General features: G+C 46.3%; 1 protein-coding gene and 1 long non-coding RNA gene across 3 annotated transcripts in view; one reads left to right on the forward strand and one right to left on the reverse strand.

Annotated features, from left to right (window-relative positions):
* The window catches only part of EPB41L1 (erythrocyte membrane protein band 4.1 like 1), a 162,713-nt gene extending 138,551 nt beyond the window's left edge, over window positions 1–24,162 (reverse strand). The window contains exon 1 of one of the 2 annotated variants that reach the window (XM_066234033.1): window positions 24,010–24,162. In XM_066234033.1, the coding sequence (XP_066090130.1) occupies window positions 24,010–24,064 (55 nt within the window). In that variant the 5' untranslated portion in view covers window positions 24,065–24,162. The remainder of the gene's footprint in view (window positions 1–24,009) is intronic. The other variant, XM_066234036.1, reaches the window with a different exon arrangement.
* Window positions 15,402–20,400, forward strand: LOC136307600 (uncharacterized). The gene is made up of 2 exons (XR_010725961.1): window positions 15,402–16,915; window positions 17,511–20,400. It is a non-coding gene; the product is annotated as an uncharacterized lncRNA (long non-coding RNA).
* Window positions 24,163–27,170: the final 3,008 nt, after the last annotated feature.

Genomic DNA, 27,170 nt, shown 5'->3' on the forward strand with positions numbered 1-27,170 from the left:
CCCTAAAAAATCTGTGCATGAGCCCACATCAAACTGCACTGAATAGGTATGAAACCGGGAGAGTTTTCCTTTTATTTGGTGCAGATTTCACATTTCTATCGTCTTTTATTGCTTTCCTGTGACCAGTCAAAAGTGCACCATGACTTTACGGACACACTGTATATCAACTCATAGTTGCAGCACTCTAGTTGTTCATTCCCTGTTTCTCATACATGCCTTGACAGGGGGCTCCCTTCAAGCCAATGACCCCTTGCTCAAGCCAGCAACCCGGGGACTTAAGCCAGTGACCTTGGGTTGAAACCAGTGACCATGACTCATGTCTATGATCCCATGCTCAAGCTGGCAACCTCTGGGTTTTGAACCTGGATCCTCAGCGTCCCAGATCAACGCTCTTTCCACTGCGCCTCCACCTGGTCAGACACTTTGGAGAACTCCTTGCTCATCACTAATTCACAGAATCCTGTATTGCCCAATGGGATCTATCTTCCTGGCCACATGGATTAATTCAAAGTTGGGTACTGTATATGATCTAAGTTGACTCCCTTACAACCTACTCTGGGACTTTCCTGTTCTAGGTAGCAGGGAGGGCTGTCTCACTTTCCTCTGGTCTCCCATAATTCTGATCTAAACTTTTCTTAGGGTGTCTAGTGCTTTCTAGCTTGTACTACAGTTATTCTTATCTTCTCTGTGCAATTCTCGGCTCCTACTTTCTCCGACTGCTCTGCTTTTTTTCAAGTACTTGATTTTTTTTTTTTTTCATTTTTTCATTTTTCTGAAGCTGGAAACGGGGAGAGACAGTCAGACAGACTCCCGCATGCGCCCGACCGGGATCCACCCGGCACGCCCACCAGGGGCGATGCTCTGCCCACCAGGGGGCGATGCTCTGCCCATCCTGGGCGTCGCCATATTGCGACCAGAGCCACTCTAGCGCCTGAGGCAGAGGCCACAGAGCCATCCCCAGCGCCCGGGCCATCTCTGCTCCAATGGAGCCTTGGCTGCGGGAGGGGAAGAGAGAGACAGAGAGGAAAGCGCGGCGGAGGGGTGGAGAAGCAAATGGGCGCTTCTCCTGTGTGCCCTGGCCGGGAATCGAACCCGGGTCCTCCGCACGCTAGGCCGACGCTCTACCGCTGAGCCAACCGGCCAGGGCCCTCAAGTACTTGATTTTTAACAGGCATTTCCTGACTACCTCTTATGTGCAGACATTGTGTTATGCTCTGGGGATACAGAGTTGGATGAGAGGTAGTCCCTTGCTGAATGGATGGATTGATGAATGAAAATGTTCCTCCGGGACTCACTCAGCTTATCACAGGGGATTTGAGCAGCAGAAAATAGTAGACACAAAGTCCAAAGTTGTTAGCCTGGCATTTGAGACCTTCTACAATCCGGTTTTTTTGGTTTTTTCCTTTTTAAGTGATAGAGACAAAGACAGAGAGAGGGACATATAGGGACAGACAGGAATGGAGAGAGATGACAAACATCAATTCTTCATTGCGGCACCTTAGTTATTCATTGATTGCTTTTCTCATATGTGCCTTGACTGGGGGGCTTCAGCCAAGCCAGTGATCTTGGGCTCAAACCAGCGACCTTTGGGCTCAAGCCAGTGGCCATGGGGTCACGTCTATGATCTCACACTCAAGCCAACGACCCCATGCTCAAGCCAGCGACCTCAGGGTTTCCAACCTGGGTCTTCAGCATCCCAGGCTGACACTCTATCCACTGAGCCACCACCTGGTCATGCCACAATTCATCCAGTTCTAATTTTGTTTCCCCTACACACAGTCTTACCTCCAGCCAAACTGAACTGTTTGTTGTCCTAGAATATCCCAAGATGTCCCTATCCGTGGGTGTTTGCCCAGGCTGTGGTCTTTTCTCATAGTCTGTCTTCCTGTTTTTCTCTCTCATTCATACCTCCCTCTTTCCACATCTAATTTTACCCTCACACTTTCCTCCTCTCCCTTCTACTCCCCCTCTACCACTGTCTCCCCTTTCCCTTTTCCCTCCTCTAAGCTCTCCTTGAGCTCTTTCTACAGTTCCCTCCACCCCACCCACCTCCTAACTTTCCTCTCATTTCGTGATCGCCTTCCTGCTCTGTGCACAGTCCTTTCCCACTGGGGGCAAAATATGTAATAAGACAACCTCAATGAAACAGCTTCTAGATCTCATCAGAAGAAGCCCTCGGAGTAGGATGGAAAGGAAAGAGGGAGAAACGGAGGTGGGAGGGGATCCTGGAGGCAGAGCAGAGGCTGCCTAGCGACTGCCTAGAGGCTGGTGAATCAACAGCGCACCGTGTCAGTTATCTGCCTCCAACCAACATCCAACTTCTCCCTTTCCTCCCTGTGATCACAGAATTATGAAAAATCAGAACTGCAAAAATCTTTCACATTCATCTACTCTGCCTCCATAATTTTGCAGCTGGGAAAGTGAGACACAGCTAGGGAAACAGAGGCCCAATAAAAGGCAGCAACTATACTGCTCACAAAATTAGGGGATATTTCAAAATGAATATGAAGCGATAAAAAAAGCATTTGATTTTTTTTTCTTAAATAAGAACATCAGAAAAGCAAATGACAAGTCAAAGAAAGTTGTTTAATTATGCAAAGGAGACAAAAAACCAACTTTTATTTCATCGATGAAAATGTACTATACAAAAGGCTGAAAGTACTGGAGTATCTGCACGTTCCCTGATCCTCTAATTTTTGTGAGCAGTGTAGCTGATGTCACCCAGCAAGTCAGTGGCTCAGCAAGAGCTGGAGTCCTAAGCCTCCTGACCCCCTGACCCTGTGAATGTCCTTTCACCTATGACACAATGCCTTCCCCCTGATTCCTACCCCACCAGGCTTGGGATTATATCTAAAAATTCCCAACATCTCCCCACTCCCCACCCCAAATAAGTGTATAATTCACTATTTAGTGGGCAGAAGGGATCAACCACATCAGAAGGTCCAGCCCTAAATCCTAAGGGCATATTTGATGGTGGTGGGATGGTGAAAGTGTCAGTCTGGCCTGTAGGGGGACCAGTCAGTCTCCGTTATAAGCGGCTTCTCTTGAGATAAGGGATGCTCTGTTTCAGCAAGCCACCTTGGCAGGACCCCTCCTCACTCTCTTAGCCTATCTGGCTGCCTGAAGTCTTTCCCTCACTCCTCCAGCCACCAGCCTTCAGCCATGGACTTAAAACAGAAGCCACCCAGGCACAGGACTGTCCGTGGCTGCTGGTGAAGGCAGCTGGAGGCGGGGGGGGGGGGGGGGGGGGGGGGGGGGACGGGACGGGGGGGACGGGACCGGATGGGCTTCCAGCAGCTCCACTTTCAGGCCTGCTCCTCCACTCCACAAAGGGCCACTGTCTGAGCACAGAGGGACCCTGAAGGGAGGCCTCCCAAGGTGCTCGGCAACAGGGCCAGGTTTCATCACACTGGGCCTTCAGGCCAAGTAAACATCGGGGAGAAACAGGCCCAGCAGTTTTGCAGACAGGCTCCTGGCTCCAGGCAAGCTCAATGGCATCGTCATCCAAGGCTACCCAAGGCTTCCCTGAGACAATAAGGAGAATCAGGGTCATTTGTCCAATTTTCTCCAGAAACAGAGAGTCAGGATGAGAAACTGGTTCTCTCCTAGTCCACTTCCCATTTGTTCAAGGAGCAGAGACCCATCCTATTCTCCTCTTAAAGAGCAAAAGTTTTACAGAAAATTTTAATTAGTTCAGAGGAAAGAGAGAACTCTGAGCTTGAGTAATCAAGGAAGACTTCCTGGAAGAAGTGTGATTTAGCCTGACCAGGCGGTGGCACAGTGGATAGAGCGTTGGACTGGGATGCAGAGGACCCAGGTTCGAGACCCCGAGGTCGCCAGCTTGAGTGCGGGCTCATCTGGTTTGAGCAAAGCTCATCAGCTTGAACCCAAGGTCACTGGCTCCAGCAAGGGGCTACTTGGTCTGCTGAAGGCCCGCGGTCAAGGCACATATGAGAAATCAATCAATGAACAACTAAGGTGTTGCAATGCGCAATGAAAAACTAATGATTGATGCTTCTCATCTCTCTCCGTTCCTGTCTGTCTGTCCCTGTCTATCCCTCTCTCTGACTCACTCTCTGTCTCTGTAAAAAAAAAGAGAAGTGTCATTTAAATGTGATTTCCCATATCCCTGTGTTTAGATAGAATCTCCACAATGGACAGGAAGAAAAAAGGCATTTTAGGCAGAGAGCATGGCACTGACAAGTTGCAGCATATGGAAAGCAAGAACATTTGGCATTAATGAAGAAAATTTTCTGGCTAGGGTAAAGAATTCATATAGGAGAAGGAAGATAATAAGACCAGACAGTTTGGTAGGGAGTTAAACCATGACCAGTCTTAACAGGCAGATTGAGGAGTCATTACAGTTTCTGAGCAGAGCAGTAATGGGAGGAAAGCTTAGTCTTAGGATGTTATGAAAAAGCCCCTACATTGAGCCCCAAACCTCTGAATAACCTTAGACTGGTTATGGCCTATCTCTGGGGCTTGGTTTCTTCATTTTTAAAATAAAAGGGTTACACCAGAGAATCTTGAAGTCCTTTTGCATCTCTAAAATGCAAGGATTCTCTGATGGAGCAACATGGACCCTATAGAATGATGAGGCTGTGGCCACCCCCCAAATCTCCCTGAGCTGCATTTCTGCAATAAATCATTTGCTTACGGCTGTGGAACGCCACGACCACTACCGCTGTCACCTGGCACTCTCCCCCTCTTTTTAAAATTTTCATTGATTTGAGAGGAGAGAGAGAGAAAAGAAAAAGGGGAGAGAGAGTGTGAGAGAGAAGCATCAACTTGTTTCACTTAGTTGTGCACTCACTGATTGCTTCTCATACATCCCCTGACTGGGGATCAAACCTGCAGCCTCAATGCACTGGGAGGACACTTTATCCACTGAGCCAGCTGGCCAGCCCGGCCTCCCCCTCCCCCCTATTTTAAGACTTTATTTTTGTGAATAGGAAATACATACACATACTGCAAGTTTTAAGTCATAAAAAGATATATGTATGGTAAAAATAAGCTTCTTCCATCCCCTATTTCCAGCCTCCGATGTCTTCTTCCACTATGACCAATTTCTTGAGTATCCTTTCATTTATATATATCCTTTGAGTACCCTTTCATATATATATATATATATATATAAAGATTCTATAAAGATTCCTTTTCTTGGGAGCACACTAGACACACACCTTGTTTTTTTAACTTGGAAATTCTGGAGATCTTTTCATATGAGTATATAAAGAACTGTCTCATTCTTTGTAAAGCAGAACTGTGACTTATTAAACCAGTCCCCTAGAAAGAAATATTTAAGGTGCTTCTTTGTGTGTGTGTGTGTGGCAGAGATAGAGAGAGTCAGAGAGAGGAACAGATAGGGACAGACAGGAAGGGAGAGAGATGAGAAACATCAATTCTTCGTTTCGGCTCCTTAGTTGTTCATTGATTGATTTCTCATATGTGCCTTGACGTGGGGACTACAGCAGACCGAGTAACCCCTTGCTTGAGCCAGTGACTTTGGGCTCAAGCTGGTGAGCCTTGCTCAAACCAGATGAGACCACACTCAAGCTGGCGACTTCAGGGTCTCGAAACTGGGTCCTCCACATCCCAGTCCAACGCTCTAACCACTGCGCCACCGCCTGGTCAGGCAAGGTGCTTCTTTTCTATTACAAACAATGCATCAATGAATATCCTAAACATGCACCATTCAGCATATGCTGGAATAGGTCTACAGGAGACACTGCAGAATTACTGAATACTCACAATAGTTAAAAACAATGATAATTATACTGATTATGTAAATGAGAAAACTGAAGCACTGAGAAAAATTCATTCACTTGCTCAAAGTCACACAGCTCTTATGTAATAGAGTTGTCATTTCAATATGGATAATCTGAAACCAGAGCCAAGACATCCAATCGTTTGTTTCCCTGGTGGCTTCTAAACTGTAGCACACAGCAGCATCACCTGGAGGACTAGTTCATGCATAGATTACTGTGCCTACCATAAAGGTTTCTCATTCAATTCATCCATGGAAGGGTCCAAGAATTTCCACCTCTAACAAGTTTCTGGGTGATTACTCTTTGAGAACCACTGCTCTATACTAGTTCTCCCACCTTCAGCTGCGCACATTGTCCAAAAAGAAAGCAGTTGATTCTCAGCACCTGGCTTTGACTGGACAGAGTTGAGGAGCACAGGAAATGTTTCCTGGAGCCTGTAAGTCTAAGCTCCATGAGGGTAGGGTGAGAGCATGGCACAGTGCTGGTATGTAGTACTCAATAAATACTGATTGATTGAACGAATGAATGAATAAATAAAAGAGGTATGAGTGCTCAGTACTGCCTCTTTCCCCAGCCCCCTGGGAGTCCCTGCCCTGGTGAAGAAGCCACATTGGCTGTGATTCAACTTCATGTTGTAAGAGCCTGTTATGTTATAGACTGAATATTTGTTCCCCCCCAAATTTATATTTTGAAACCCTAACTGCCAGTGTGATGGTATTTGGAGGTGGGGCCTTTGAGAGGTAACTGAGTTTAGAAGAGGTTATACGGGCAAGGCCTCCATGATGGGATTAGTGTCCTTATATAAAGAGGGAGTGACCAGAGCTTTCTCTCTGCACCATGTGAAGATATAGTGAGACTGTGACGGTCTGCAGGCCAGGAAGGAGACCTCACCAGAAACCAAACTGGGCTATACTTTGATCTTGGACTTTCCAGCCTCCAAAACTTTGAGAAATAAATGCCTGCTGTTTAAGTCCCCTCAATGTAATGTTATAGCATCCCAAGCTGACTAAGAGCCCTTGGGAGTGGAGCTGTTTATTCTCTCCCATCCCTCCCTTGGCTTATAATGAAATCAATGAGGCAGCCAGGCCTCTGTTATTAATGGAGAGACAGCATTTCAGAATGCTAGAGCTCGATCAAGATAAGTTACTCCAATGTGCTCATGTATTATTATTAATAGCAATAGCTATAATTCATTGCACAGCCATTCAACTGACATGCTTACTTTGTTTTTGTTTTTTGCTTTTTTAATTCCCTCTAATCAGTATTTCCTTCCCCTTATTGTGGTACACAGCCTGTCTTTCCTGAGGGTGTCATTCATTGTGGTTGTTGTGGCCAGTCCACACATGTACACACGTCAACTATGGAAAAGATTGAAATTCAGGAGCTCTACGGTCTGTGGAATGCCCCTTTTGCAGGGCAGCAGGGCACGGACAGAGATGTCCCCTACACACAGAGGAACAAAGTCTTCGGGGTCATGCATTCTCGTCGTGGGGCACCTGCGGACCCCGTAACTCCTCAAGGTGCTGTGTTACAATCGTAGCTCCCGGAGCTCAGGAGCCTTGCGGACCCCCGCAGCTCCTTCTAGCTGCTCCCACGTGGCCCGAGTCCTGCTGTTGCTGTGGACACCCCACTCCCAGACCTCCCTCCTGGGCTCCTTTCCCTGTGGGTGCCCTTTGTGTGGACGCCCCTCCCCAAGGCCCAGACCTGTGACTAAGGACGTCCAGGTCCCCGGCCGCTAGACACGCAACCTCTCAGAAGCCCCTGGTTGATTAGCTGCAGCGAGAGAGGCCCTCAGTCAGGGGGAGGCTGTGAGGGACGAGCCAGGAGGACTCCGCCGCCCAGCTGCGGTTCCAGCAGGATCGGACTCAGCCAGGCGGCCGAGTGCAGCGGCTGGCGGCCACCGCGGTGGGCACGCGGCCATTACGGTGGGCAGGCGGCCGTCGCGGTGGGCAGGCGGCCACCATGGCAGTGAGGAAGCCACCATGGTGAACAGGCGGCCATCACGGCAGGGAGGAGGCCACCATGGTGGACAGGCGGCCATCACGGCGGTGAGGAAGCCACCTTGGCGGGCAGGTGGCCTCGTCAGACACAGATACAGCGGGTCAAGCTGAGTCGGACAAAGGCGACGTGGTGGGGTGGTGGGGCTGACCCCGTCACTGAAAAACCCAGTCCCTGAGACAGGTCACCCAGAGTCGGGCTGCCATGCGGATTCGGCCAGAGGGCCTGGCCGATGGGCCCGTCAGACGCCCAGTCGGTGGGCCCCGGGCAGAACGGTACGGGGAGGCCAGCTCAGGCAGGTCAGCGAGTGTCCGGGAGCCGGCCGGGTCAGCCAGCCGGCCGGCGGGGGGCCCGAGCCACGACGCCCAGGCCCAGGGAGCGGGAGCAGCTGGCTGGGAGGCCCAGTCCGCTCCGCCCCGTCCAGTCTGCTCCGCTCTGCCCGGCGGCAGAGACGGGTCCGGCCGCCGCCACAGGGGCAGCCGTCATTACAACGGTCAGTCGGACACAGAATGGCGGTCAGTCAGATACAGCTTGTCGAGCACAGATGGAGTCTGGTCAGTTAGATGAAGTTACAGTCACTCGGTCACTCTGTCCGGCCCAGATGCCAGCTATGGGCAGTCAGGCGCACAGATTGCCGGTCTCGGTCCGTCAGGCGCCCATGAAAGCTGTGTTCAGACACAGCCGGGACAAGCTCGAGTTGCCTGGCGGTGATGGTGCGTGGGGTCAGGCAGACAGAGCCGCTCGCTCACATGCAGCCCGTCGGGCAGTCAGGAATCCAGTCAGAGCGACGCAGTCGCCTCGGAATCCAGAGGCCTCGCTCTGGGCGGAGCCTCCACTGGGGGCGGGGCCTCGCGAAGGGCCGGCCCCGCCCCTCGGCTCCCGGCAGCCTCTGGGCATTGCTGTGGCTGCTGCAAAGGCAGCCGGGCCGGGCCGCTCCCTTCCCCGCCCCCATCCCCGGAGCGGAACGCGGGTGGGTTGGGCCTGCCGCGCTCCACACAGCCTCAGGGCCCCCGCTCCGCTGCTGGCTCGGCACTTTTGTCAGCTCCTGGTACAGATGGCGATGATTGGAAGACTGGGAATGACTCACGTCGGGCTGCACAGCAAGACAGCGACAGAGACCCAGAACCTCTGGATCCCTCCCGAGGTCCTCGCCGCCGAGGAATCGCATTTCTCTAGGCAGAGGGGGCGTGTCAGGAGGAAAGAACGGCCCATGCGATGCTGTGTTCAAGGTTCTCTGGATGACTAGGGCGAGCACTCCCTCGTACCGAGCGCAATAATAAAAGCTTCATATACAATAATTCACTGAGCCTGACACAATTTTCCTTTGAGGTTCAATAATTACCTTTTTTACATATGAAGAAACAGAAGCACAAAAGGGTTTGGTGACTTGCCCAGGGGCAGGGGTCTGTGAGATGTGGAGCCGGGGTCAGAAACCAGGCGGTTTAACTCCTGACATTGGCACGTGGGCCTCTAACATACCCTGTACCCTTCTCCTTGTGAACTCGGAAGGCAAAGCATGAATCCCCTTCAGCAGGCATTGCTGGTCCGTGATGGGCCCTGCAGCGTCAGGGTCCTGTTAGTCTCTGCTTCAAGGACTCAGAATAAGGAGCTATCAAAACCTGGAAACTGGCAAACTATCGAGGACAGACCAGGGGTCTAGCTCACAGGGTTTAGAGAAGGGGAGAGCTGCGAGGTCAGAGAAGCCAGGATCAAGAGGCCACTGAAAGCTGTCGCTGAGGAACCTCATGATCATGGCTTCAAGTCCAAACATCTGTGATCCAGCTCCGGCAATATGAGCCCAGAATTAGGATCACAGCATGGAGCATAACCTCAAACACCTATAGGGAACAGAAAGGTAATGAAAATTATTCAAGCAATCAGACTGGCATCTGTCTCTGCTCCTGCCCCTTGTGTTGTCATATACCCCCCGTCTTCTAGTCTTCTAGTTGGGTGACACTGTCAAGGTCAATGAACACAGTCTCAGTTTCTCCATCTGTATAATGGAAAGGAAAATTCGGTTTTATCTCATAGGTTGAAATTTGGGGGGGATCAGTCGTGTCACTAAATGTAGAAAATATTTTGTAAAGTGTAACATACAAAGAGGGCTGAGAGAACATCTGCTACATGGTCTGTGAGTTCTGTGTTCTTCTGTGGCAGGTCTCCTCCTATACAGAAGAGAATACCATTCAAGCATTATTCTGACTTACCCAGGCCCACAAGCTTATATGTGGTGGATCCTGATTTGAAGTTTAGGATTGTATGATTTCTAAGACCAGTCTCTTGTATTAGTGTTTTTCAAAGTGTGGTTTGGGTCCCACTTCAGGTGAAACCCAGATGAACATTTTCTTAATAGTTATATAATTTTTGTTATTTTCAATTTTAGAAGAGGCTTACTGATACTCCCAAAGTGCTAACTTCCACACAGCCAGACTGTGGTAGGCTGTATAATGGCCACCCAAAAATACAGAGACATAATCCCTGGAAACTGAAGATATTACTTTATTTGGGAAAAGGATCTTTGTTGACATGATTAAGTTAAGGGTGTTGAGATGGGATCATCTAGGATTATCATAGTGGGCACTGAATGCCATCATAAATATCCTTACAAGAGGGGCAGAGGGAGGTTAAACAGACACACAGAGAATAGGAGGGGGCAATATGACTGCAGAGGTGGAGACTTAAATAATGTGGCCACAATCCAAAGGCTGACAGCAGCCACCACAAGTTGGAAGACACAGGACAGATTCTTCCTTAGAGCCTCCGGAGGAAGCATGGGACTGTCAGCCTCTTGACTTCAGCCCCGTAAGATTAATGCTGAACTTCTGGCCCTGGGAACAATTTAAAAAATAAATTTATACTGTTTTAAGCTACTGGATTTGTGGTAATTTGTTTCAAAGCCACAGGGGGAAAAAAAAATAGATCTACATGGCTTCAAAATTCATGTGTACCACTAGTATACAAACCCCTCTTTTAAAGAAAATAAACGTATTATTGAAAAAGAATTCTGTATTTACAGAAAATAAATGCAAATCTCTAATTTAAAGAGTACAGAGATTTCCCAAAGCACAGAGAGTTCCCATATTCCCCACCCCCACCCCCACCCCCGTTCCCTTACTGCTAACATCTTACATGGATGGCTAAGGTGTATGTGTCACGACTGAGAAACCAACCTTGGTACATTCCTATTAGCTCAGCTCTTCAGTATTTTTATTTCACTAGTTTTCCCACTAACATCTATTCTCTGTTCCAGCATCCCATCCAAGATATTCCATTCCATTTAGTCATCATGTCTTTTTAGTCTTCTCTGGCTGGGACAGTTTCTCAGACTTTCCTTGTTTTTCATGACTTTGACAGTTTTGAAGAGTACTGGTCAGGTATTTTACAGAATGTCCCTCAATTTGGTTTCCTCTGATGTTTTTTCATGCTTAGAATGGAGTTATGGGTTTTGGTGAAGGAAACCACAGAGATAGTGCCCCCTTTCTCACGACATCAGATCAGGGTTACACACTATCAACATGACTTGATCGCCTTGAGTACCTGGCCAAGGTAATGTCCGCCAGGTTTCTCCCCTGTGAAGTTATGCGGTTTTGCTCCCTTTCTGCTATTTGGAAGCAAGTCACTAAGTGCAGCCCATACTCAAGGGGGATTAAGCTCTGTATCTTGGAGGGGATATATTATTTGGAATTCTTCTGTAAGGAAAATTAGTCTCTTCTCCATTTATTTATTTATTCAGTCATTTATTTATATCAGTTTGGACTCACAGATGTTTAGTTTATACTTAGAGCTATCATCTAATAACTATGGTATTTATTTTCTGTTCAAATTGTTCCAGCTTTGGTCAGTGGGAACTCTTATAGGTTGTCTCTTGTGTCACTTTGACACCAATTGTTTTGCACTACGGTTGCACCAAGATAATTTTAAGCGGAGCTCAGATGAACATTTTTTAAGAGTTGTATATTTACTTTAATAGACATAAGGAAACCATAACATTAGGAAAGCATGTCAAATTGATCATTTCAATACTGCTGAGGACAAGGCTAATATAGTGACTCTTTTACTTAACACCTCTCTGTCAATTCACAGAGAGATATTAAGTAAAACCTGGTCCTGCCAGTATATAGATATGGAGGGGGTTGTTAAGCTGAATGGGGAACAATTCAAGTTTGAGAAACTCTGTACAGGGCATAACTACTCCCAAATTCAAGCAATGAGGAGAAGGAGGATTATAAGCAGTCTGTCTGGGACACGCTCATGCAATCCATTTCCAGGACCCCTGCAGCCACCCAGACCTCCCTCCATGCAGCTGCGTGGTGATGTTAGTAACAGCGGAACCACGCGGGCCCAGGCCTGGGAGGGATGGTGATAGGCTGGGTTTGTTTCCTAAGCAAGCTGCATAGGTGGCTTGCAGCTTAGCACCATTCTGCCTAATGAGCTTGAAGCCTTTGGCCTAACAAACACCGTTCAGTGTCACAGGCCTGCATGTGACGTTTCCTGAGAAGAAGTGCCAGGAAGGCTCATTATTTTTATTTTCCTGTCTCAGCCTTGATCTGAGATAGGCAAAAACACACAGTGACATCAGTGGTCAGAGTGGCCCTGACTCAGAGTCTTGTCTGGGGTCTCCAGGCCTTCTCCCCTAGGCCCACTGAGGATACTTAGAATTGGACTGGAGCATCTAGCTCAACTCACTCTGCACAATCCTGAGACCTGGAGGACTGCCTCCGCGTTGATGAGTGACACCCCAGAACCTCCAGGCTGATCTGAAATGTAAAGTCCTTCAAAAATGAAGATTTTTAGTTTTTCCACTTCTAGTCTGAGCTGTGGGTGGCTGCAGGCTGGTGTGTTCTCAGGCCTCTAAACCCTCTATAGTACCTTTCCAGGGAGCTCCAGAGTCAGATGACTTGGATTAGAATCCTAGTTTTTCTTAAGAACTAGACAAGTTACATAGCCTCTCATCTACAAAAGCAAGATAGTAACAGTATCTACATCACAGAATCACAGTGCAAATTAAATGAGACGATATATATGAGGTGCTTAGTGCAGTGACTTGCCCATAGTAAGTGCTCAATAAATTTGTTCTTATTTTTTTTTAACAATTATTAATGTCTATTGTATGACAGACACTGTACCAGGTATTAGGGACATAGGGGAAAACAAGAAGAAAACAAACCAGTAAATTAATAAATAAGATAAAGTATATAAAGCAAGTCCTTTGCACATAAGAAGTACATAGAAATATGTACAAATAATGAAATATTATTGATTAATGAAGGAAGGAAATAAGTAGGGTGATGTGATAATAACTGGAAGAAACCTCCTTGAGACAGGTACGTCAGTAAAGGCCCTCTAAAAATGTAATACTGTAACTGAGGCATAAGATGAGAAGAAAGCCTTGCCAATAGCTAGGTAAAGAGCCATCCAGGTAGAGGAAACAGCATGTGCAAAGGCCTTGAGGTTGAAAAAAGCTCAGAGAGTGGAAGGAATAGCCAGGTAGCCAGTGTGGCTGGGATGTAATGACAGAGGGCAGTAGGCCATAGTAACAAGTTTGGTTTTTGTTCAAAGAGTGATAAAAAGTCACAACCAGATCTGATTTTTGATTAAAAGTAGGAGAATGGATTAGAAGGGAAGAGTAGTAGAAACAGAATAACAGTGAAGAGGCTATTAGAGTCATCCAGATTAGAGATGTTGCTTGTTTGGACTGGGTTATAGATCAGCACTGCCCTGTGATTTAATGAGATGATGGAAATGCTCAATCTCTGTGCTAACAGGGCAGCCGCTTAACCACCTGCGGCTCTTGAACGCTTGGAGTGTGACCAGTGCAGATGAGGAACTAAAATTCTTAATTTCAGGTCATTATAATTAAAATTTAAATAGTTTCTTGTAGCAAATGGCTACTGTATTAGACAGCATGAGAAACTGGCTGTATTTTAAGTATATTGAGGAGGCAAATAGGATTTACGATGGTTGGGGGATAGGGGATGAGAGAGCGTGGAAACGAGAAAGATGTCCCATTTTTTTATTTGGGAACTGGGTGAATGATACTACCATTTACTAATTGGGGAAGAACAGACTTTGGGGAGATATCAAGAGTTTTGTTCTGCCTGACCTGTGGTGGCGCAGTGGATAAAGCATCGACCTGGAAATGCTGAGGTCGCCGGTTCAAAACCCTGGGCTTGCCTGGTCAAGGCACATATGGGAGTTGATGCTTCCAGCTCCTCCCCCCCCCCCTTCTCTCTCTCTGTCTCTCCTCTGTCTCTCCCTCTCCTCTCTAAAATGAATAAATAAAAAATTTTAAAAAAAGAGAGTTTTGTTCTGCACAAGAGGAGTTTATGATACTGCTGGAACACTCAAGTGGCTGTATCAATTAGAAGGTGGTTGTATACATGTTCGTCGACATTGTCATCTTTAGGTTCCAGAGATACCAGCAGAAGGCTCTTCCACCCAACATTACCTCCTTCAGATAGCTGCTCAAAGTTTAAAACGTGCTACTTTTTATTTTTCCATAGCACTTTCACTATCTGCCCTTTTATGCATTTTAAGGATTGTCTGTTTTCCCTACTAGAATATAAATTTCAGGAGAGCAGAAATTTTCCTGTTTTTTTTTTTCCTTTGTTGCTGCATTCCCCAGCTTAAGTGGCACAAAGTAGGTTCTCAGTAGACAAGTGGTGAATGAGTAAGGTGACCAATTGTCCTCCTTTAGGAAGGACAGTCCTTCTTTTGTAAGTTTCATCCCCTCTCAAAAAGTGTCCTCCTACACGTCCTCCTTTTTCATATTGGAAAACTAATCTGTAAATGTCTGGATTCGATCGATGCAGAGTCGATCCATTACGTGTGATGTGACATATTTGTATCTAAATGAGTACTTTTTTCTTAAATTATTATTAAGAATTAATAGACATGTAAGCATAATTACAACATAAAATATTACAGATGTTTGCCTGAACAGGTGGTGGCACAGTGGAAAGAACGTCGGACTGGGATTCAGAGGACCCAGGTTCAAGACCCCGAGGTCGCCAGCTTGAGCACGGGCTCATCTGGTTTGAGCAAAAGCCCACCAGCTTGAACCCAAGGTTGCTGGCTCCAACAAGGGGCTACTTGGTCTGCTGAAGGCCCGTGGTCAAGGCACATATGAGAAAGCAATCAATGAACAACTAAGGTGTTGCAACGTGCAATGAAAAACTAATGACTGATGCTTCTCATCTCTCTCCATTCCTGTCTGTCTGTCCCTGTCTATCCCTCTCTCTGACTCACTCTCTGTCTCTGTAAAAAATAAAATAAAAAAAAATTAGATATGCATTTATCATATTTTAGAGTATTATTGTTGCAATGAATAAAATGTTTTTTATTTACGATATTGTTTTCTTCCATTTATTTTTGTCCTCCTTTTCACTGCAAAAAAGTTGGTCACCTTATGAACGAGTGAATGAAAGATCGGAAAGTGCCTCCTTGTTTAAGAGTGGGAGTGAAGGAACCGAGAAATACTCCTTTTCGGGTATTCTAAGGCCAGTAACAATTACGGTTGCAGAAAAGGCAGGAGGGCATCCAGATCCCACGTGACACCTCTCTAGCCCTTCCCCCCACCGGAACGTTTCAATCCCGGAACCTTGGCTCTTGGGTCCAGGCGTAGGGCACTTCCGGTGCCCCTCCTTTCTAACCAGCGTAGAGAACTGCCAAGTCAGTTCCGGCAGAGAGCGCGGTAAGAAGCAGATCGCGGCCTTCTCCTCCTTACCCCTTCGGGCCCCTCTAGGCCCCCCGGCCTCCGGCTGGCGGGTGGCCTGGGGGGCCCGGGGGCAGGCAGCAGACTCGGTTCTGCAGAGAGACGCAGAGCCCTCCTGCGGTTGCCACTGGCCCGGCCTAGGCTTTGAAGCAGCAACGAACCTCTCCCCCCGCCCCCACCTTCATCTCCGCGACCTGATGGCGGTGGCCTCTCCCAGCCGCATCCCAGGTCTCCAGGCCCAACCCTCCGAGGCCTCCGCGAAGCCCCTGCTGAGCCACGGAGGATGCAGACGCGTTGCCCTTGAGCATAGGGTGTGGCAGGCATGGCGGGCGAGAAGAATGGCGGCTCCTGGAATGCGGCAAGGCCGCTAGGGCCTTCCAGGGCACGAGGAGGCGGGTCTACGTGCACACGAGCTCGCTCCCCCTGCGGCCTTGGAGCCGCGCGGGTGCGGCACCTCCGGACAACGGTGGACAAAGGCCTTGCCGGCCAGAAGGTGAGCAGAGCCCCAGTGGACGACGGGTGGAATGGTTAGCGGGCCATCGGGCGGCTGGTCTAAGTTCTGCCATAGACTTTGATTTCGCAAGAGAGAAACGGCAGGATAACAGACCACGTTTGGCTAATAGGAAGTGCCCACCACCCATTGGGAAGATTTACTGGCCATTTATAGGCCTGTGTATATAATATGAAAAAGCTGCTCTCAACTTTCCCCCCAACCTTTCAAAAGAGAACTTTGCTACATCTAGGCCTTCTAGATGTAAAGAGGTTGCCAACGTATGATAAAGTAGAGTTAGAAAATCACACGTCTTGCAAATGCTCATTTAAAAATAAATAAAAAGAAATGTCTTCTGGAAATGACTTTTAGAAAAGGAACTGTTAGACTACCTCGATTTAGAAACGACAATGCGACGTAAGGAGCGACACGTCCACATTCGTTAAGTGGGTTAGGACATGGAGTAGAAGACCTTCCGGAAGAAGAAAAGAAAGTTCTATACTAGACTGGTCATATTTAGAAGACATTTTCATACCATAACCATTGTTTTTATGTGTGCGTTTTGTTTCTCACTACTGTGTAATAGTTCATACTAAGTACTTTTTTGAAATATCTTTCTATATGTTCTGAAGTGCCTGATAAAATTAGAGTTAGTAAATATCTTGTTAAAATTCATATCAAATAGTTATTTTGGGAATGGCCAAACCACCTCTTTGAACAATAGCCATTGTATTTGTGCCCTGGTTCAAGGGAGAAGAAAGTGCAAAGAGCTCTGTGCTGGTGTGTTTCTAAGTGAGGCAAGATGAAGGAACCATTTTCCCTTATTGTCATGCATTTTGTTTTACTTCGCTGTGTATATAGTGTATATAATGGACAAATGAGTCCTAATTTACAACATCTAGTCTTTCTAGATGTTAAAGAGGTTGCCAGTGTATGACAAAAATAGTAGGCTAATCATTTTTGTACATTTGTGTTAAAATTCCTAGCAAAGATTGTCTTCTGGAAATTTGAGCATTATAGCCCACATGGTTGGTGGAGGAGGGGGAGAGGGGAAGGGTGGTCTTAGGCTACAATGTTCATATTTTGAAGACACCTTCAGATTATAACTGTTAATATGTGCGTAGTTCTTTCAAAACTGCTGTGTATATAGTGGACAAATTAAGTCCTTATCTGAAACATCTAGTCCATCTAGATGTTTAGAAGTGCCCAAGGTATGTTAAATGTAGAGGTAGTAAATATCACTTTTGTAGATATCTTTTTGCCTAAAATTCATAGGAAATAATTATCTTTATAAACCACCTCTGTGAGCAGTATACTATAGTCTATACTTGTTCAGTGGATTGGAGGAGGTGGGAGGGAAAGAATTGCAAAACGTAATAAGCTAGTGTGTTCATATTTGGACATTTTCAGATAAAACCATTTTTGTATGTTATGTGCATTTTGTTTTGCTGTGTAGATAGTATATATGATGGACAAATAAGTCCTAAAATTGCCATGTCTAGTCTAGATGTTAAAGAGGTTGTGGTGTATGACAACGTAGTTAGTAAAAATAGCATATTTTGTACACTTTGTATTGAAATTCATAGGAAAGGCTTGTCTTGTATAAGTAACTTTTGGATATGAATTTGTTCAGCCACCTCTAGGTGTTACACATGCCTGTACTTGTCCACTGGATTGGGGGTGGAGAGAGGGGGGGAGAGGGAGTGGTTCAGACCAACACGGTCATATTTAGAAGATACCTCAGATCATAACCATTGTTATGCGTGCAATTTTGACAGTGCTGTGTACATAGTGGACAAGTAAGCTCTTATATGAAATAACTAGTCTTTTTAGACATTTAGAATTGCTTGATGTATTTAAAAGTAGAAATAGAATAACACTTTTTGTAAATATCTTCTAAAATCTGATAGGAAATACTGCCTTTAGACATATAATTGTTAAACAGCCTCTCTGAACAGTGTATTCTATGGACTTGTTCACTGGGTTGAGGGAAGTGGGTGGGAAGAAATTGCAAAAAGATGTTTTGCTAGTGTGTAATAGAAAATTTTAGTTTAATCTTTGCCCTATATGTAATGTGCAAGTTCATTTAACTTGACTGTATATATTGTGAATATACTGGACAAACAAGTCCTAATTTTATAATATCTAGTCTCTAGATATTAAAGAGGTTGCCAATGTATGACAAAAGTAGAGTTAGTAAACTAACACATTGTGTACATTTGTGTTAAAATTCATCGAAAGGCCGTCTTCTGGAAAGGACTTTTGGAAATGACATTGAGAAGTCATCTGAGTGACACATGTGCCTACTCAACCCACTGGGCTGACGGGGAACAGGAGCTGGGAGAAAGAAGGGGTTCCAGACGGGAGTGTTCCTGTGGAGAAGACACTTTCAGATGTAACCATTGTTACATGTGTGTAGTTTATTCAACACTACTGTGTATATAGTGGACAAACTTAAGTCCTTATTTGAAACATCTAGTCTTTCTAGATGTTTAGAAGTGCACAAAGTATGTTAAAAGTAGAGGTAGTAAAATAATACATTTTGTAGATGTACTTTTGTTACAATTCATATGAACTTTTGTTTTTTGGAAATTGGATAATCAAAATGATCAAACCACCTCTCTGAGCAGTACACGTTGTTGTATTTGTGCTGGTTCAGGGAAGAAGAAGAAAGTGCAAAGGGTTTTGAATTAGGCAGGATTAACCATCTTCCTGTGTTCCTGTGTGTTTTGTTTTACTTAACTGTGTATATAGTGTGTCTGAAGGACAAACGTCCTATTTACAACGTGTAGTCTTTCTAGATGTTCCAGGGGTTGCCAGTGTATGACAGAAGTAGTTAGTAAACAAATATATTGTAGTTTGTGTTAAATGCCAAGGAAATAACTTCTGAAAACAACGTGAAGTGAAATTGTTAAAATCCCCTCTTAGCATGACAGATGCTTATTCTACTTGTTCACTGGGTTGATAGGATGGGAAAGGGAAGCGGTCAACGTTCCTTCCTATTTAGAAGACATGTTCAGACTACAGCCTCTGCGGTTTGTTCAGCGCTGTTCTGTATAATGAACAAACTTAAATCCTTATTTGAAACATCTAATCTTAGATATTTGAAGGTGCACAGCATATGGTAAAAGGAGAGTTAAAGTAATACCCTTTAAGTATTTTTTTCTGTTACTTCACAGGAATGGTTCTATTGGGGAACGGGATTTTTAAACGATGTCTTGGAGAGCAGGCTGACTGTTCGCGGGAGTACAGAGAGCAGGCTTCTGTGCCCACGAGTCTTTAGACAAATTCAGCTTGTCTAGCCATTGTTAACATGTTTATGTTTTAGTTAATAGTGCTATGTATTCAAGGGTAAACAAGTCTTAATGCCCAAAGGATATTAAAAGCAGAGGTAGTAAAATAATCCCTTTATGAATGCCCTTTTGTTCCTTCTTAGGAAGGAGGACTCTCCTGGGAGTGTCTTTGTTAGTCCACCTCTTGGAGCTTCTGTCCTGTATTTAGTCACTGAAATGGCGGAGGGAGAAGAGGAAGGGTGAAGGGAAGGGCTCTTTGCTAGTATCTCCGTATCTAGAAGGAAGTTTTAGGTTATAACTAGGTCTACATGTGCATTACCGTGGACACGGTTCATTATTTTGCAGCATCAGAGTTTTTTAGATGTCCTGTGGTAACACTGATAACAAGTAGAGCTAGTGAATTAACCAGTTTGTAAATAGATCTTTGTTATAATTGATAGAAAAGAGGCATCTTGGGCGTGGAATTGTTAAACCATCTCAGAAGTGGACGGCAGGACGTGTTCATGAGGCTGGCAGCAGGGGAAGGACGGTGAGATGGGTGTGGACTTGTTCGTATTGACATTGTGGTGAGAACCTTGATGTGTGTGTCTCTTTGGGCTGCACTGTCGGACCACACTGTTAAGTGTTAAGTGGAAACTTGCCTCCTTGCTAGAAGTAGATCATAATTCTCTTAGAAGCATTATACTTTGTGTACTCTGCTGCTTTGTGTCATATTTTTAATTGAACATTAAGGGAATGCAGTACAGTAACTTTGCCAGTATCTTTATCTAGAGATCTGTTGCTATTTTTGTCCTTTATGAAATTTTTATTGCCAAAAAAGGCAAGATTACATTTTCTCTTTTTTAAAATTTTTTTTTTCTTCCAGATTGAGTTGGTGTAGTGTATTCTTGGTTATCAGAATACTCATATTTTGGGACTTTGAAGTGGTAAATATTCAGATGTGTGAAAAAGCATGACACATAACTACAATCTTAATAAAAATGTAAGCTTAAATGTATAGATACACGGGACATAGAAGGATACGTCAGACTAAACTGCTTGGGATTATAGATGGCTTGGTTCTTTGTTTCTTGTGCTTTTCAGTTTCCTATTATATACATATGTTAACTTTTAAGGAATAAATATTTTAAAAACCTACCTGAAGTCCTCATTACTTGTAAAGTCTACATGCTCCGTAGAAGCACGGTGTTCACACCCTTCATGCTGGGCCCTGCGGTACCCCCGAGAGTTCTGGTCTTCAAGGTAACTGCTCTTCGGTGGTTCCGACTTTGCTCAAGCTATTCCTTTGGCCTCTAACGCCCTTTCTACACTTTTCACTTAGCAAGTCAAGTTGCCCAACTCTTTTTTTTTTTTTTGTATCTTTCTGAAGCTGGAAATGGGGAGGCAATCGGACTCCCGCATGCGACCGACCCGGATCCACTGGGCACACCCACCAGGGGGCAATGCTCTGCCCCTCCGGGGCGCCGCTCTGTTGTGACCAGAGCCGCTCTAGCGCCTGAGGCAGAGGCCATGGAGCCATCCCCAGCGCCCGGGCCATCTTTGCTCCAATGGAGCCTCGACTGCAGGAGGGGGAGGGGTGGAGAAGCAGATGGGCGCTTCTCCTGTGCCCCAGCCGGGAATCAAAACCTGGACTTCCGCATGCCAGGTCGATGCTCTACCACTGAGCCAACTGGCCAGGGCCTTACCCAACTCATTTTAATGTATATACATCTTCTCTATGAAAACCGAACACCTGAGAAAGCACCAGAACAAAATGTCTGAGGTTCCGCTCTCCCTTGCAGACCCTGTCTGTGCCTGCCTTTTAGGGGACCTGCTTGTACAATCGTGGTTACTTGAAAGTCTTCTGGACTGAGCTCAGGCTTAAACTCCGCACTGCAGGTTGCCATGTGATGCCAGACACCGCCAGAGCTCAGGAAATGTCTTGAATGCAGAGACAAATGTTGAACTTTTTCAACTGACTTGTCTGGCATTGCAGTTACCAGCACTGGTTGAACAGCTGGCTTCCCAAGCTGGAAGTTGATTCCACAGCTGAGCAACCCAGAGGGTGCGGGTCAGGTGCAGCACTGCCTACCCCAAGGCAGGTATAGAAAACGCCAGAGGGTGCGGGTCAAGTGCAGCACTGCCTACCCCAAGGCAGGTATAGAAAACGCCAGAGGGTGCGGGTCAGGTGCAGCACTGCCTACCCCAAGGCAGGTATAGAAAACGCCAGAGGGTGTGGGTCAGGTGCAGCACTGCCTACCCCAAGGCAGGTATAGAAAACGCCAGAGGGTGTGGGTCAGGTGCAGCACTGCCTACCCCAAGGCAGGTATAGAAAACGCCAGAGGGTGCGGGTCAGGTGCAGCACTGCCTACCCCAAGGCAGGTATAGAAAACGGGTTCTTACTCCAAGCTTGGAGGTGATGCTCAAGATACACCTCCAAATGTGGGGAGGGAGCATTTCTCACGTCCCCTGGGTGCTGTCAGTATAGCCTGGGAGGGCTGGGGAGCCAGTGCGAGCAGGCAGAGGAGGCCTTCCCCATCACCTCAACCCCATTGGTTGATGCCCCTCAGAGATGGGTGTCGGCTGGGATGGGCCTCAGGGAGGCGCATAGGCCTTGAACCCCTGGTCTGGAGGGGAAGAAGCAGGTGCACTTGGGATAGCTCATCCCAGGCTGGGACCAGTCTGCACGCCCAGATCAGCCAGAGCTGCAGATAGAGGCAGAAGTGCGCGCTCCTCTGGGGTTTAAGGTGGTCACACCCATCCAGGTCTGCAGGGGAAGGCAAGGCTCATGAAGAGCTAAGAGGCTGGGTTAGCTCTCAGAAAAGCTTAGACCCCCAAGGCAAAGCGAGTCCTCTGTGGACAGAAGAGGAAAGAGGTCCAGAGAGGGGCAGCCTCCCGGGGGTCATACCTCAGCTAGCAATATATATTGCCAGGGAAAGAATGCTGGACAGATAGGCAGTCGGGGCCTCAGCGCTCATCTGGGCTGTCTTCACACACCGGGAACTGCCAAGTGCTCCCATCTGGGCCTCAGTCTCAGTGGTGAGTGAGGGGTTTGTTCTGGCTGGCTGAGGAGGCTTGCCTCTCCAGTTCAGAGGCAGGGCCTCTCCAAACCACAAATTCCATCAGTGGCAGAGCCAGGGCCAGAATCCTCTAAATACTGTTCTCTAGTAAAAGGAACCGGGGTCCTTAGAGAAATGGCGAATTCCAGGGCAGCAACAGGAAAAGCACAAGATGTCCTAGACCTCAAACATCACGTTGTGGCAGAAAACAAGGAAGTGCTCAGACAACAACAGGAGCATGTGGAAAGGACCAGGCGGCTCGGAGTGGCTTCCACTGGCCAAATCCGACCATGTTTGCATCGAAATATAGAATGATAATAACATAACACATTAAATAAAATAGGAAACCGTAAGTCCGATGCTGATAAAAACAAATGAAAAGTATGATAAGCAAAGGAATACTCAAACAACCTCTTCACAAAAATACTTATTAAAAGGCAATAGACACAGTCAACAGAGTGAAAAAGCAACCAATGGGAGAAAATATTTGTAAATCATATCTGATAAGGGGTTAACATCCAGAAGACATAAAGAACTCAAAAAAAAAAAAAATCAATCCAATATAAAGATGGACAAAGGACCATCTGCACAACAGACATTTTTCCAAAGATGATATACAAATGACCAGCCAGCATATGAAATGATGCTCTACCTCACTAATAATTAGGGAAATGCAAATCAAAATCACAATGAGGTGTCACCTCGTGTCCATTTGGATGGCTACTTACAGAAACAGTAACCAGTGTTGACAAGGCTGTGGAGAAAGGATCCCTTGTGTACTGTTGGTGGGATTGTAAAATGGTGTCACTGCTATGGAAAATAGGATGACAGTCTCTAAAACAATCAGAACTAAGAACTGCTGTATGATCCAGCTACCACCTGCCCATTCCCGCACGTCCTGTACTCGCCAATATCATCCTGCAGAAGCCTTCCCTTTACAAAGCCACCCTTTACAAAGTAGTAACCTCTAACCTACCTGCACCCCACACACTTACCTAGATTTTTCTTGTGCATTTTTTTTGTGTTCCTTGACTACTGATCCAGAACGTAAGTTTCTTGATACCAAGGACATTGGCTGGTGCTGTATCTCCAAACCCTGACCAAACTCCCTCTCCCCACAGCCTATCTGCTGATGGGAGATAGGCTGACTGAGTTCATGTAGATTTCAGTTCAGCCCTGTCAGCTCCCAAACGCCTCCCTAGCTAATGGAGATGCTCACGAGCCTAGAGGCTGAGGGCAGAAGACAAACCCTAGAAGAGGAGGACGAAGTAGCAGGCAGCCAACAGACAAGCTTTGAGATCTCTCAAAGAGGCAGAGGACCCCATGAGCTGGTGATCACTGGATGGTAATGGAACAATGTGTAAATGCAGAATGCCTCGCTGGGGAGAGCTCTTCACGAGTGCAAATCCCTCAGCTGCTGTGATCTGTTAAACCGAGAAATCTGACCCGTAGGACGCTTCCGCTTCACCTGCGTGGGCAGGGCCACCTCCCTGTCGGTCTGCAGGGCTTGTGGACCTAGTATCCGGACCATGTCGTCCCTGCCTGCCCCTTTTTCTCCCACCCCAGGCATCTGCTTTCTGAGAGTCGAACTCTGAATTTAGTGTTCTACATGCACTACTGAAGTTAACTTTCCTGACTTTATAAAACAGATGGGTTTCTTATTCCCATATTACCAGTGGGGAAACTGAGGCAAAGAGCAATCACTTACCTAATGTCATGCAGCTGGTCTGGCAGAGCGGCTGAAATCCAGAACTCCTGCTCATAACCTGCTCTGCAATGTCAGCAAAATCAGGCAGACAGGCCGGAAACGCTCTGGCTTAATTAGGGGGAGGCTTCCAGAAGAGTGGTGAGCGATCCCCCTCCCTCTCCACCTGACACGAAACAAGAGAAAGTCTGTGACAGCAGCATGTGTCTTAAGTTATGACAGGAAGAAGGACTTCCTGACACTCTCTTTCAATATAAAAACCTGCTCTTAGGAAAAGATACGGTGTCGGTTTTTATTCATTAAAATCATAGATGATCAGTGTTGTTAGGGGCTTAAAGGCCGAGAGTCCACTGCCGCCTTCCCTGTGATCAGCTTTCAGTAAGGGATGAGGGGGGAACGGCCCCATCTGCGGCCAGCCTCACTACAAACCATCTTTGTGGTATCAGAGGGCACCTGAGGCTGAGAAGTCTAGAGTCTAGCGTCAAGTAGAAATAGGCAGACCCCTAATTTAAGGTACCCCCAAGGAATGGAACCCTCAGTAAATTGAGTAGAAAGCACATATGAAAAAAGAGAGTGAGGATAAGCTTCCCCAAACTCCTTGGTTGAGAAAACTTCATTACTCTATTGAGGGGCTGAGCAGATTCTTCCTTTCAAATACCATGTTTAATAATAAAATACCATGTTTCTCTTTTTGCCTTGGCCAACAGGGAGCTCAAAACCAGGTTTTATAATCACCATGGCTAATGCTTATACAAAAATCCATACTGACTTTTTCCATTTCCTTCTTGATCATAATTATGTAATTGCTAGTGAAATAACATACTTCCCTTCATCTTGGATATCATGGAACTTATGGTCAGATTTTTTTTTTAATTTTATTTTATTTATTCATTTTAGAGAGGAGAGAGAAAGGAAGAGAGAGAGACAGAGAGGGAGAGAGAGAGGAGAGAGAGACAGAGAGAGAAGGTGGGGAGGAGCTGGAAGCATCAACTCCCATATGTGCCTTGACCAGGCAAGCCCAGGGTTTCAAACCGGCGACCTCAGCATTTCCAGGTCGACGCTTTATCCACTGCGCCACCACAGGTCAGGCCTATGGTCAGATTTTAAAATCTATTATCACCTAATTATAAAGCCAGTTAGAGCTAATATGTATGCATATCTGTATTGGTTTCTCCCTTTTTTTATTTCAATTGTGACTTTTATTTTGAAATAATGTCACACTAAAATTGCACGAATGATATAGCTGCTACAGAAAACAGTATGATGGTTCCTAAAAAAATAAAAAATTGAGTTACACACATGACACAGCAATTCCATTTTTGATTAGATACCAGAATTAAAAGGAGGGTCTTGAAGGCCCTGGCCAGTTGGCTCAGCAGTAGAGCGTCAGCCTGGCGTGTGGAAGTCCCGGGTTTGATTTCCAGCCAGGGCACACAGGAGAAGCGCCCATCTGCTTCTCCACCCTTCCCCCTCTCCTTTCTCTCTTTCTCTCTCTTCCCCTCCTGCAGCCAAGGCTCCATTGGAGCAAAGTTGGTCCAGGCTCTGAGGATGGCTCCATGGCCTCTGCCTCAGGCACTAGAATGGCTCCGGTTGCAACAGAGTAATGCCCCAGATGGGCAGAGCATCACCCCCTGGTGGGCATGCCGGGTGGATCCCGGTCGGGCGCATCTGGGTCGGCCACATGCGGGAGTCTGTCTGCCTGCCCCCGACCCCGCCTTCTCACTTCAGAAGAAGAAAAAAGGAGGGTCTTGAAGACATTTGTACACTGTGTTCTTTACAGCATTATTCACAATAGCCAAAGAGTGGAAGCAACCCAAGTATCCAGAAGCAGGTGAATGGATAAACAAAAGGTGGTGTGTGCATACAATGGAATGTTTAGCCTTAAATAAAAGAAGGAAATTCTGCTACAACATGGACAACCCTTTAGAACATTATGCTAAGTGAAATCAGACATTTATAAAGAGACAAATACTGTATAATTCCATTTATGGAAGGTACCTAAAGTAATCAAATGGTAGCTGCCAGGGGCTAGGAGAAGAGGGAGAGGGGTTTTTGTTCAATGGTACAGACTTCCAGGTCTGCAAGACGAAAAGGCTCTGCAGATGGTTGCACGGTGGGATGGTTACAGAACAAGGTGAATGTACTTAATTGCCACTGAACTAAGTATACACTTCAAAATGGTTGAGAGGGTACATTTTATGCATACTGTACGATTAAAAAATTGCAGACATGGTTTAAAGAACTCCTAAGTCCCTTCACCCAGATTGACCAGTTATTACTCTGCTGTATTTGCTTTGCCATTCTAAATAGACAAATATATTTCAAATCGTTGGAAAGTTGAAGAGATCATCTCCCTTAATCAAGTATTGAAGTGCGTGTTCCTTAAGAACAAGGAGGCCCTCCTACATAGACACCAGGCGATCACCAACGTTGGGCATTTGACATGAACATAATACTATCAAGTCATCCAGCATTTTCACACTTCACCAAGGGTCTCAATAATCCATTTTTCTTCTGGATTCCGACTTTCTGGTGGGCGTGGGGAGGCTTTGGAGGTAGGAGAGTAGGTGAGGCAAAAGCAGAGGGTCCGAGGCCCTGCAGGCTTTTGTGGGGAAGCCTGAAGAACACCACCCGGACCCTCAAACTTTACGAATGATAGTAGCGAGGCTCCAGAAAGGGAAGGAGCCTGGCTGAATGGCACTGTCACTCCGCACATACCCAACAGGCCACCGTCCCACTGCCCCCAGCGCTCTCCCCAGGGCTAAAGCCCCCAGCCTGCCACAGCCTAGAAAACCCTTGTTTCAGCTTTCTGCTGCTTCTCAGCACCTAGAAACTACTCGACCTCAGGGCTGGCTCCAAACCAGTGATTGCGGATTTTGCAACTCAGCACTGTTGTGGTTAAACCCCTTAAATCCCCAAATAGCAGAAAAGCATCCCAGCAAAACGACCTCCGGGAGTTGCAACGTGACCCATCTCACCTTTAGGCTTCCTGTAACTGGGAGGTAAGATTTTACCTCGAGTTATATAACAGGAATAGAGGATTTAAAGAATGCTTTTCCTTCCAACCCCAAGATGGGATCTTAAACACTCCTACACTGGCAACATCTCCCATGTTTATTTTTCAAATGGATTTTTCATTTTCCCCAAACAGTGGAAGCTGTTAG

The sequence above is a fragment of the Saccopteryx bilineata genome, chromosome 6, assembly GCF_036850765.1.
Source record: "Saccopteryx bilineata isolate mSacBil1 chromosome 6, mSacBil1_pri_phased_curated, whole genome shotgun sequence".
Lineage (NCBI taxonomy): Eukaryota > Metazoa > Chordata > Mammalia > Chiroptera > Emballonuridae > Saccopteryx > Saccopteryx bilineata.